This window comes from Erpetoichthys calabaricus, chromosome 8 (genome assembly GCF_900747795.2).
Source record: "Erpetoichthys calabaricus chromosome 8, fErpCal1.3, whole genome shotgun sequence".
NCBI classification, from domain to species: Eukaryota; Metazoa; Chordata; class Cladistia; order Polypteriformes; family Polypteridae; genus Erpetoichthys; species Erpetoichthys calabaricus.
The window spans coordinates 80,455,433-80,468,757 of NC_041401.2; the positions used below are offsets into that span (position 1 = coordinate 80,455,433).

At 38.0% G+C, this 13,325-nt stretch overlaps 1 protein-coding gene across 2 annotated transcripts in view; it reads left to right on the top strand.

The window, feature by feature from the left end:
• The window catches only part of LOC114655748 (aryl hydrocarbon receptor-like), a 117,805-nt gene that overhangs the window by 69,505 nt on the left and 34,975 nt on the right, over window positions 1–13,325 (top strand). For both annotated transcript variants that reach the window (XM_028806959.2, XM_028806960.2), the window contains exon 3: window positions 11,786–11,907. In XM_028806959.2, the coding sequence (XP_028662792.2) occupies window positions 11,786–11,907 (122 nt within the window). The remainder of the gene's footprint in view (window positions 1–11,785; window positions 11,908–13,325) is intronic.

The window sequence follows — 13,325 nt, forward strand, 5'->3', positions numbered from 1 at the left end:
TGTGTTGCAATTACTTCGTACGTTTTTCTTAATTTTTCACTTAAGCTAGCACTTAAGTGTTCAATCTGCCTCAGGAATGATTTAAGATATGAAGAGGTAAGGGAAGTGACCGCGAAGGTGGTAGGGAATGAGAATGATGCACGTACGCATGCGCCACACAGCCGCCTTGCTGCGTGCTGCTGAGAGTTGATTCTACAATAAAATAAAATAAAAGTAAAAAGAGTAATAAAAATCATCACCCTGAAAGTGGGTAGTAGGCATCACATAGTATATGTGTACCAAATTTCAGGTCAATAGGTGAAACATTTTGTGAGCTATAGGTGATTTAAAATCCTGGACAGACAAACGAACAGCCACAGTAGCGTATATATAAAGATTAGATGATTGCTAAATTTAAGAACTCTTTACTTCTTAATTTTTTATTGTTCTGTACCTGCACTTATTCTGTAGGTTTAAAAACATTCCTCAGGGAATGTTATTACAAAACAATCAAGGATCTGTGTGTAAAGTAGTTCACAAGAAGACAAGGTGCATTTCAATCCATTTTTGTATCCTGTAGGGATCTGGAGCTTTTCCCTACAACATAGTATACAAGGCAGGGACCAACCCTGGATGGGACAGCAGACTATCTTAAGGATCTTTCATGTACATACAAAAACTCATTTTTTCCAGACAAATTTATTGTCAACCAGTGTAAAATTATGCCCTTGGACTTTCAGAGGAAACTGGGATGCATGAAAAAAATGAATGGAAATGCATTCAAATACCATAAAGAAAGGGAACGCTTTCTAGTGTAGCCAAGGTCCATGATAATTTAGAGTCTTTACAGATCTCTCATGGCAGGCCAGATGCTATGATTTTTTTCAAGAACACCTCACAACTGTTCCAGTCCAAGAATTTGTTCTGTGGACTCACTACTGAGCACTGCCCTCCAGTCATGACCCAGGGAGATTTATAATATCCCATCTTGATGGAGCATAAATGGAGAATTCCCCCTACTCTGCAAATGCCACAGCTTTTAAGTTGCAATAGCATACATCCGTGAGTGTGTTGTGAGGATGGTTCCATCACCGTCCTCTGCTCCCGTGTATACCTGGACTACTACAACAACCTTCAAAATGTTTTTTTGTCTGTTATGTTAACATACTAAATACTAAAACATCAATCCATTTTCAAACCCACTCAGTCCAGTACATAGTCGACATGATGCCAGACTCTTTCAGGACGCTGACTCTGACTTTCCCATGCTCACATTTAGAGGTGTTCTCACACTGCTGTGATTAAAGTGAATTTTTGTTTTAATGATTCAGTCCTTTTCAATTAAATTCTTACAAAGCCTGCTCAGCACACTATGCACTGTTAAAAATTGAGCGGAGTAAAATGAAACACAAAATTGCCATCCTTGTTTTAATAAATCCACTCCGTGTAGTTCAAGGCTTTGGAGGGCTGGAGCTTATCTTCTTAGGCACACTCACACGAACCCGTACTATCTAATGCATAACTAATTTGAAGTCAGCAGTTACCCTAAGATGCATATCTTTGGGATGGAGACAATTTCACACAGATACAGGGAGAACATTCAAATTCCAAACATTATAAAGCTGCCATTTTAGTCTAGTCTCCTGAAGCTTGGAGGTAGGATTAATTAACCATTTTGTCTTATTTCAACCTTATAATGATATCAGACATAGCAGAATACACATTACTTTTATGATAAAAAGTAAAAGAGAGAAAATATGTTGTTCTGTAATCAGATATACTCTGGTCTCTCAATCCATGTGTCATAAACAAAAAATGTTTTTGTTGGTTCCCTACTGCTGTTAAAGGGCAGTTTCCATCTGCATTGAATTTACCCATTCTGCAATGCCAGCATTTCATACAACTGGCACTAAACAGAAGTTTAGCTAATGAAGAAAAAAAACAGGATAAAATAAAAAAAATATAAAAGAATAGTGCCCCATATATTTCAGTGAGGCAACTTTAGTAGAATCTGAAAATGAAGGAGAACTGCCATCTGCCAGGGTTTTACATTGATGTACATGCTAGTCACCCAGAAAGCAATTCTGTTACATTCTGTTCAAATGTCTGGGTCATAGTGACAGTCACCTTGAAAGTGTCTTTGGAAGTCTCAGTGGGTGTCTTAGATTGTTTACTATGGTGGCTCTTGTCAGACATTGTGGGAGCTACGTATACAGGATATATAACTCTGTGAAGTGATGCATGAACGAATCAGTGCTACAAAGACCATGTACATGTATTAAGTGATGTAAAGCACAAAACAGAAGAGACCTCTTTTAGTAGAATGTAGATTTTATTTGCTATCAACATTGTTTTTGGCATTTATTGCTAACTTTTCATTTTAGAGCTATAGTGGACATTGTAACAAATAGCAGCCAGTTTCCAGGGTAGTGTCCTGAAGTGGATGTACACTGATTAAGATAAGCAGTTTACTGACAGCTAAATATTAGTGGTAAGGGAAAAAATATTTTCTTAAAGTACTCCAAAGATTTGCTGATTATGATTATAAGAAGATTGTTATTGAAGCAGTCAAAATTGCAGCTGACATTGCAGTTAGACAGCTACATGTTTATTTCTCTTATTCAGAGAAATAAGATGTATCAGCTTAATTTTTGCATTGTCTTGAAATTGTGCTATCTGCATACTGCTTTACCTGCAAATGCCATTGCCTACATTTTTCCAAATTATACATAACGGATGATGACATCTATGCAGTTAAAGGCCAATATGTTTTTGTGGTACAAGTTAATTAATTTGTCTGCACAAATCATTGAAGGATAGGAAGACTGGTTTAATTTGACGCTGAAAAACTAAGTCTGCTTCCCTTTAATGCTGTTATAGGAATGTCTCAGCCAGATTTCAAAACTTTATAGTTTACTTATTATAGAAAATACCAATTGGCAAGAAGTATCCACATTTGGATTAGATTTGGTTAGATTGTTTAGCTTTTGTTTTACTGTACAAAGTTAAAATGGATCACAATTTCATTAGCACAGTGCAGGTCAAATAGCAAACTGTAGTGCAGTATGTTCAAAGTACATTTTTTACTAGTGTTAATGCATTGTCACAGACGGCTGGAGACCCTACCCAGCCGGGACACCTGGACGGTCCTCGAGAGAGATGATACCTCCCTTGGGCCACGAGAGGGCAGCCGCCAGGGTCTGCTTGTGGGCCACTGAAACGAAGCAGGGACTCTCATCCCTACCGGAGGACGTGACCACCGCCAGGGGGCGCCCAGACGGTTATGAAACCCTGGATGGCAGCACTTCTGCCACACCAGGAAGTGCTGCCGGAAGAAATCACAGGGGCACCCGGAGTGCTTCCAGGTGCTCTCCTGACATATCCGCCACACCAGGAAATGTTGTCAGGTGGAGCACCTGGAGCCCATCCGGGTCATTATAAAAGGGGCCGCCTCCCCCCAGTAGATGAGCCAGAGTTGGGAGGAGGGAGACGAAGCTTGTGAGGAGGGAAGTGGAGGTCAGAAGACGAGAAAGAAGAAGAGAAAGAAAAGAGAAAGGAAGTAAGAGAGTTGTTGGAGAAAGGCATTGTGGTGCTCTGGAGAAATAAAGGAGGGTGTTTTAGACATTCTGGTGTCTGTCTGTCTGTGTTCGGGGGTATGCTTTCCACAGCATATTAAGGTATATGTGCAAATATTGATTGATATAGTGATTATTTATTTCTACATTTTAATAGTCAAACTTTATTTGAAATATTCCTGAAAGTCCTTCAGTGATTGGCAGCCCATCCAAGGCTGGTTTCTACTTTATAGTAGACAGTGCTGGAATCAGCTCCTGCCTCAGCAACTCTCATCAAGATTAAGAGGATTCAAAAACGGATGATTGAAATTTGGTCAGATTGTTTCTCTATAAAGTGAGGTCCAAGAATTTTTATTGCATTGTCTGTTGGTTGTTTTATTGTCTCTCTTACTGACTAAGTTAAGAATCAGAAAATAATTCTTAATGCTGCTACTTTCTATCTATCAGCGATGACATACAGTATATATACTGTATGTACAGTATGCTGTGGCCACTAGGGGTCGTACCAGCACCTGAAAACCCAGACACAAATACAACAGGCACAATCCTGGCTTTAAACAGTTTTTTAAACCACCAAAGTGTACCTTGTATGGGTTTCTTCCTCACACAGCCCTTTAGTACTATTCTCAACCGATCTACTCCACTCCACTCCACCGAGTGTTGTCCGTCTCCTCTCCTGACTCAATGTCTACCTGCTCAACCAGTTCCCCCTACAAGTTCTTTTTGTTACATTCCAACCTTCTGCCTCATCCACATGTCTTTTCAGTGCTTTCAAACGTAGGTTGAGCAGCTTTTTCTGATCGGTTAGGGAGGTACACTCATTGCCCACCTCTAACTTTCGAATGGCTAGCTGTAGAATTGCTTGATACCTTTCATTTCTTTCTAAATGTTCCTTCAGTTCCCAAACTCTGGATTCCAAATGCAATACAATTCTTTGCTTACTGGATCTCCAGAATCCTTTCCTCTCCCCAGGGAATCCTGTCACATGCTTTTTTAATCCTTTATTCACCATATACAATTTCTTGTATTAGGAATTTGTCATTTTTTGCAAACCCCAACATGCTGTCTAGTGACACACAGAGTTTTGGGGTCAGAGCATAGGGACGGCTATTTGTACAGTTCCTCTGGAGCAATTGCAGGTTAAGGGCCTTGCTCAAAGGCCCAACGGAGTAGCAACCTTTGAGTTACCAGCCCAGATCCTTTAGCCAGACAGCCACCACCCTGCCCTAATTGCAAAAGTTCACTCCTCATCTGCTCTAATTTTTCTCTTTTAAATCTGGACCTGGGAGTACTTTCTGTACTTAATCTATTGCCTCCAGAAAGCACTTCTATGTCAGGCATGACAACAATAGTCCTTGTATCGTCACTATCTGAAAGCTTCCCAGGTGGCCCCAACAGAACCTGGTAGGTATCCATAATGGGGCTTGCCAGATGGGATTCTGCTACTCAGTGTACAGTGTACTCCCTGGGATGCTGGTTTGTCCCTCACTATACTGTATATAAATATATATCAGTGGTCCTGTGAAGAAAGGAATGACAGCTCCACAGAATAAATGTTGGGGCGCCAGCCCGCCCATCCCTGTTCTTTAAGGCAAAACAAAAAGGGCGCACGATGGCACAGGTAGCCTCTTCTTCGCGTACAACAATAAGACTTTTCTATCTTTTTCTCTGTCTAGCTACTGAACACTGTCTTGCAGGTTGCTCGAACATTAGATATATATATACAATCAATCAGCCACAACAATAAAACTACCTGTCCAATATTGTGTAGGACCACATCACGACCAACTCTGACCCGTCGAGGCATGGACTCCTACAATACTTCTGATGGTGCCCTGTGAAATCTGGGATCAAGACATTAGCAGCAAAACATTTTTGGATTGAGATCTGTGGAATTTGAAGACAGTCAACACCATAAACTCTTTACTCATGTTCCTCAGACCATTCCTGAACCATTTTTGCAGTGTGGCATGGCACATTATCCAGCAGAAAGAGGCCACTGCCATCAGAGAATACCATTGCCATGAAGGGGTGTATGTGGTCTGCAGTATTCTTTAGGTAGGTGGTACATGGCAAAGTAACATCCACATAAATCACAGGACCAAATGTTGTCATGCATAGCATTGCTCTGTGTACCACACTGCCTCTGCCGGTTTGTCTTCTTCCCATAATGTATCCAGCTGCCATTTATTCTCTAGGTGAATGACACACACACCTGGCCACTCACTTGATCTAACACAATTCAACAGTCCAGACCACCTTCTTCACAGTTTGGTCCTTGTTAAAGTCACTCTGATCCTTATACTTTTTTCTGCTTCCAACACATCACCTTCAAAAACTGACTGTTCACTTGCTGCCTAATATATTCCACCCCTTGACAGGTGCCATTGTAATAGGATTATCAATGTTATTCACTTTACCGGTCAGTGATTGTAATGTTGTGGCTTATCAGTGAAAGGTATGTATCAAAAATGCTTGGAAAGTGCAAAAAGATAGTAAACTACTTCTTTCAAAGTGGAGAACTGTCTAAAACAGTCAAACCTTTTAAATGTCATCTTAGATTGCTAGCATTATTGTGACTAATCCCCGTATTATCAAAGTATAATGTGTAAACTCACAAGAATTCATCAGTATGAGAAAATAGTCTTTGACAGGAGGCTTATTCCACATCAATGAAAAACACTGCCATAGATAATGCTATGAGCCAAAAATTGTATTTATATATTATGTAATGTTACAGTTATGTTCATTTTGATTGTTTATGTAAAAAAAAAAATTACCATTTTGTGCCCTAATGTATCACTTGGATTTGTTTGGTTTTCTATTTAACTCTTGGTCAGCTCTAGCAAGTCAAGCTTTGGTTTGCCATCATAATCAATGTGACATAGTAAACTGAATTTAGAAAATCCTGTACTGATTGTATGAGGCCAGTGTCATTTATACTTCAGAATTATGCTGTTGGTTAAGTTTAGACAAAAAAACAGTGCTGTATATTATTAAAAGAAAAAATCTCTGGGCCAACATCCAGTCCCTACACTAATCAAGCTCAGGTGCCGAAAATGAAGCAGTCCTTCTTTGCACGCAATGGTCATTAAATGCTTTGCCAAAAAAGAGGAAATGCATTTCCCTTTTCCACAAGGAGAGGCAAACTCCTTTTGTGGAAAATGGCCATGACTCAGCTCAGGATGTCTTCACTTCCAGCACTGTTTCAACCATGTGACTCCACCATTTTGTAGAGTTTCATCAGTGACAGGAATGCTGTCGCTGCTTCAGAGCTTGTTGTCACATGGGAGATGCTTTGTGTTGTTCTCTCACCAGCTTACTCCGTCCTTAAGAATGCCACTGAAAGATAACAGTTTCAAGAAAATATTTGTGAACGCTTGGGAACCACTTGAACATCTGTAGTAATTAATTAGTCATACAAATGTGTTCTTCTCTTCAAGCAACAGTAATAGACAATAACAATCTGCTTAACTAATAAAACAAATGACAATTATACTGAATGCATCAAGTAAACTTTCTATGCTTGTAAAAAATATGCAAAGCCTTGTATTCTTTAAGACAGCACTGCCACTATTACACTCTATTACACTCTATGCTCACTTCCACTAACCAGAAACATTTGATGGTGGTTATTGCAGCTAAAGTAGGAGCTGCTGCTGACCAAATATAAGTAAGCAATTGTAAGTACAGAGACAGCAATTAAGAAGTCAAAGAGAAAAGGCTTAAATCTGAACATCAGGACCAATGGGGCTTCCTAAATAGATTTAGAAAGTTTCAGAAAGCAAAAGCTACAAAGCTGAATAAGACTAGCATCAAAAGATAAACAGGTCAGTAACAGAGTTATCAAGAAATTTCAGTTTCAGACAGGATAGTCTTTGGTTTAGGTCTAACCCCTGGCAGCAATATTCTGAACTCATTATAACCTTTTATTACATTATAAAGTGCTATTTCTGCTGGTAAACAGAGAGAAAAGTTGTGCCACTTGAAGAAAAAGGTATGTGTGATTCAAGTCTATATTCCGTAACCTAGGTCCTCCATTTTTTTCCCCAAAAACCAAAAATCGCAAACAGTCAGAAAACAAAGCAATAAGTCTATTAAACCAGAAAAGCAAACACAAAGCACATACTATGAACTTGTTTTTCTAACCTCGGATATCAGGAAGTGCACAGCCATGACCGGTATATACATCATACACCACACACACTTCTTGTTGCTTCCATAGTGACGCTGTAGCAACCACTCCACAAAATGGTGCCACCCAGGGAGAACAACATAGTGTTGGGAAAAGACCTGAAATAAACATATGGAAATATTGCTTAAGCTTGAAACTAAAATGCAGAAATGGATTCTGTGATACTCAAAACACCAATGGAAAAAAAAATCAAAACAGAGTAAAAATAAAGGCATGGTCATGACGCAAGAGAAGACTGTTAGAATGGAAGTTGTAGTAGTCGAACTGATAAATGTTATAAAAAAAGGAGCAGTATTAAAGTTAACTTGTATTTCAACCATGAGTTTCCATCTATATTTGTCTAGTTATGCATTGAAAACAGCTGTCAATATACTGTGACTCATCCACATGTCTGTAGAAAGAAACAATTCCCAGTGACTTTCTAAACTAAGGACAAAAATTATATCTAATAACAAACAAAAATCTTCCCAGTTAGGTCTGAAAGTTTTGATTCAGTGGAAACAATCACATTAACCAGCTTACTGGTAAAATATGTAGCAGTTGTTCTTTCCAGTTACAGCAGCATATTTGCATCATCATTTAATCCTTAATGCAGTCTAACAAGTCAGGCATTGGCCTGCCACCATAGTTAAGATGTATTAGTGAGCAAAAATATGAAAATGACTTCCTAATCATACTGGCCAGCTTAGTTATAAGGGACGCAAAAGAAATCCCATCAAACTAGAAAGATTACATCATATATAAAGAAGGAAGAGATAAACCTCAAATAGCTGTACAGGCCTAGATACAGTATAGATAGTAATCAACAGAAAATGTATGTACCAGTTAGTCGGGCCTTAAATCTACAAAAAATGCTTCATAGTCACTATCCAGCTCAAATAAAGTCAAGGACTGTGGTTGAGCAGAAAAGGCTTAGATGCCTGGTGTATAGAAGGAAATCTAAATAGTCTAGTTAAACCCGTCAACTTGCATAGTAAAAAGTAGGAGAGGAAGTATCTTGCAGTCAAACCAGCTAGAGCACATACATGAAAATACAAAGTGTCTGATAGCTAAGTAATACTGTAAAGGAAGAAGGGCGTAAGGAGACTGTCAGGTATATTACAAGTAGCTACCTGAAAGGCATAAAGTACCTGTGCTAAACCACTGCATAGTCAGGCATTGTATATATATATATATTTTAAAACTTTTGGCCCTGTGTTCTTCTCTTAATTTCTCTTTGCCCCTTTAAGCCTCTTTTTTGCCTCATTTTCTTTTTTCAGTAGTTCACATCCCTTGTTATGTTTTTCCTTCACCTTTATTTCCCCCTTCATTGCTTTTTTTTTTTTTTTAAATATGCGATTATTCAGTCATTTGTGGCATGCAGCTCTATCTTGCTTGCTAGTTGAAGTCATGCTGCAATTAAGAGCCTCTCTCAACAATTGTAAGAATAGATACATTTTTGCCAAGTATCTTTTTTACAGGGCGGCACGGTGGCGCAGTGGGTAGCGCTGCTGCCTCGCAGTTAGGAGACCCGGGTTCGCTTCCTGGGTCCTCCCTGCGTGGAGTTTGCATGTTCTCCCCGTGTCTGTGTGGGTACTCCGGTTTCCTCCCCTCTGGTGTGTGCGCCCTGCGGTGGGCTGGCGCCCTGCCCGTGGTTTGTTTCTTGCCTTGCGCCCTGTGTTGGCTGGGATTGGCTCCAGCAGACCCCCGTGACCCTGTAGTTAGGATATAGCAGGTTGGATAATGGATGGATCTTTTTTATACTCTCCGATTATCTGGGCCTATTTTTTACAGTCCATGATTATGCCTTAATGTCATTTGATTGTGGGTGAGACTAATGTCCTTTCCCACCCATTCACACTGCCGGTAGGTCCAACATTGATGGAAGCAAATGAACAAATATGTCAGTCAGTCAGTCATTGTCCAACCCGCTATATCCTAACACAGGTATTTTTGTCAAATTGACTAGGTCAGGTGTTGTAGAAAGTCTACAAGAGGAAGAACCTTCTGATAAAAATGAGTTAACTATTTAATGTTGAAAGTAGGAAAGTAACAGTTTTATAGCAGAGATATAGTGACATTAAGTTACTTCCAGATAAAACATAGATACCATTCATATTGTTCTACTCAGATTCCTGTATTAGAAAAGTAGAAGAAAAGCATATTAGATGTGAAAGTGCAGATGCCGCTGGGCAATCAGAAAAAATAGCTTGCAGATGCACATGAAGCCTTCTTAGTTTTAAAAGGGGGATTAGGCAATTAATGCCCAGTTTTATCTGCCTCAATCAGTATCTCGTGGGAGCACAACATTAAGGTTTCTTTTAAAATGTAAGCCAAGAAAGAGGGCAGCTTTTTTGATAAGCACCCGGATATCCAGATATAGAATGCCTATTTAGTGCAAGGAAATAACAAAGCACCCCACCCTATATAAAATATTTCTGGTTTGCCTACAGTATGATAAGCTAAGACACATTTAGAGATATTTGGAACATACACACATGGAGAACTTCAGGCAATTTACCTTATCAGACCATTTAGGTTCCTAGGTGTGTTAATTTGTTGCATCTATGGTTTACACCTATTAATATAAAATAACGGTTTCCCTATCTAAACATGTTTCAAATTAACTTATAAATTCAGCTCTAAAATCCTATATTTTTACTTTAAACTTTTTTAAGGCGTATTTAAGACAGAGCCTTCCTTACATGACGTATTGGGAGATTTAACTTAGAGGCCTTGGTCCTAAGAATAAGCTTTTTTCATCTGTAGTTAGAAAAGATAACAGGAATTTCACTACTTCATTTGTTCATAAACACTGCATACAGCACTGTCAACAGCTTTCTAGATGAATTGTCAAAGTTACCTTTTAAATGCAAGACCCAACTTTCAAATAACTAATTTTTACGTATTTGTGGCTAATGGGATCTTAAACTGCATAGCAGTTGATGTAACATAGTTGTCATCTCTAGTATTTCTTGCTTATAGGACATAACAAGAAATAGAGTAATACTAATTAGAATAAAAAATATTGAAATAAGCTCCCAATATAAATAGTGGATGAATCATTTAGCACTATTTTGACAATCTGTAGTTAAAAGGAAATCATTTGACATGTCACATATCCCATGAATTGTTGAATCATACCAACACTATATTTGAAGCCTTTTAACTCCAAATTCTTGACTCTGAGCTTGCCTTTCAAATGCATGCTTTTCAGGGTTGGTCACCCAGGATTTCATTATTCAGTATCTTGGTAATATGGAGCACTGACGATTTATGCATTTTTAACACAGTTGGTCTTTTTGATGAATGTCACACTTTGGAAAACCAAATAAGGATGAAATAGGTCAAAATCTGAGCATATACAATATTGAAGTCTTAATGTGTAAGTTCAGTAGTAACACTGCACAAGCACATTCTTCCTCTAACTATGTTGTGCCCTGTTGTGTCCCTCTTCTTGAGGAGGCAGCACTGTATCACGAAATACCAGAGAAGAGGCAATGTCATGAATTAATGTAGCATCATCTAATTTTTATTTATTTAAGTTGCTATCCTGTGGTAAAACAAGAATTGCCTACATATATTTTCATGAACTATAGACAGAATATCTTCATGGCTGCCAAGTGAAACTGAGCACCAGATTCTGGAATGTCTGCCTACACAGTGTCAGGCTTAGAGGTTTCCCTGCAAAGGCCTAGCAGAATTTTGTGTGTCTGTAATTTTCTGCTTTTATGTTTAATTAGTGCTATATATGAATTAAGGTTTGTGTTTGTTTGGTGCTCCCTGAGCCAGAATTCTTTGAGTAGATGTACACTGTATGCAAAAATAAACTGTACCCATGTCTTTAAAAAAGAGGCAGACTTTTTCATAAATGTGGATAGCGCTTTGAGTACTGAGAAAAGCGCTATATAAATGTAATGAATTATTATTATTATTATTATAAACATGAAAGCAAATTCAGTGCTGTAAATACTAACCCTTTCTAAAGTTTTCCATAATACAGTGTTATTTTGAAATTTGCATGTAGAAGTAAAGTTGTTTCTTTTCCTGTTTGCAGCATCCTGGAAGAAAAATGGTGTGGGGTGGTTACCAGAGCAACACAGACCCTTTGGAGGCATTGGTCAAAACTCTGTCCAGATCAGTGGAGTCAACTTTTCAGAAGGGGAATTGCTGCTTCAGGTGAATGAAGGAGCAAAGGCTTCCATAATATACCCAAAGAGTTCTTCCTTGATCTCATTTTATTTTCAATATAATCATGTCTTGAATGGATGACAAAGTATAATTTCTTTGAAGAAATTCCATAAAGTGATTTATGAAGAATTTGCAGTTTTTGAAAGAATGTATTTTACTAGATGTGTTAACCCGTCTTTGCCTGGGAAATTTTATAAGTAAATCGGCCTCAGTTATAGTGTCATTGGTTAAACAGACGTATGAGAAGTAATATGTAACTAAGTACTTTTCTTTATACAATATTTGCTATTTTTAACCAGGGGCTAATATTATTAGTTCACTTAAGCTGTTTATTGTTGAACATGCTGTGTGCAGTACTTAGTGATGTTGCTGTGAAGGAGATTGCAGCAGAACTCTGTATTAAAACTGTATTTGGTAAGGTTATAAAGGGAATTTAAAGTTAATTCATTCAAAGCTATAAACAGCTAAAAATTTCAACTCTCAATTAATATCAAGGCCTAAAATTAGTAGTTCCTCAGTAAACAATGGGTTTGAATAAATATCTGCCAACAACAAAAAAAAAAATTCATTTTGTTTTACTCGGTCAAAAGCACCATCTTGTTCTCTTCTCATCATAATCTGAAAAACTGCATCTCTGCCAGCTGTAGAAAAAATTGTGTTTTCATTGTGTTCAATTGTGGCTTGGCTATATCAGTTAATTTGCAGTTTTTTTTTCTCTTTGTTTTTTAACTTCAAAAAGTGCTTAATGCTGATTGCTAATCGGTGTTGTGAATTTAATGGTAATATGCAGCTGGAAACAGTGTTGGCTTTTTCAAAAACCCAAGGCTGTGCGATGATTAAATGTGGTGTAATCAGTTACATTTATTGTTACATGTGACTCGCCCCGGTCCCCTGAAGCGATCGATAGCGCTGGGTGATATTTTTTTCCCCATTTCTAATTATGTTCGTTTCACCAAACAAGTGCTCTTTAAATGGCACTGAATTCACAAAGGGGGAACCCGCCTCCTCTTCAAATGTTGTCTGTGGGTTTTCAGAAAATTTGAAAAAGTAAAACTGGGTCCCAAGACCATAAAGGTTGTTGATGAGTGAGTGAATAAGTGAGTCAGTCAGAATTGAATTGCACACAGACACATATACAGTATATGTATACAAATACACTGTACATGTGTGTGTATATATATATATATATATATATATATATATATATATATATATATATATATATATATATTATGGGAAACGTGCACCAAACAAGATCATGTCCAATTTTTTGTCTTTAGAGGAATGACTAGTGGATACATGTCAACAGTGCTTCATATATTACATGAAGTGCATTTCATTTTAACTACACAGCTGACAGAATAACTAAGAATGAAACACTGTATAAAGGGCAGCAAAAAACTTAG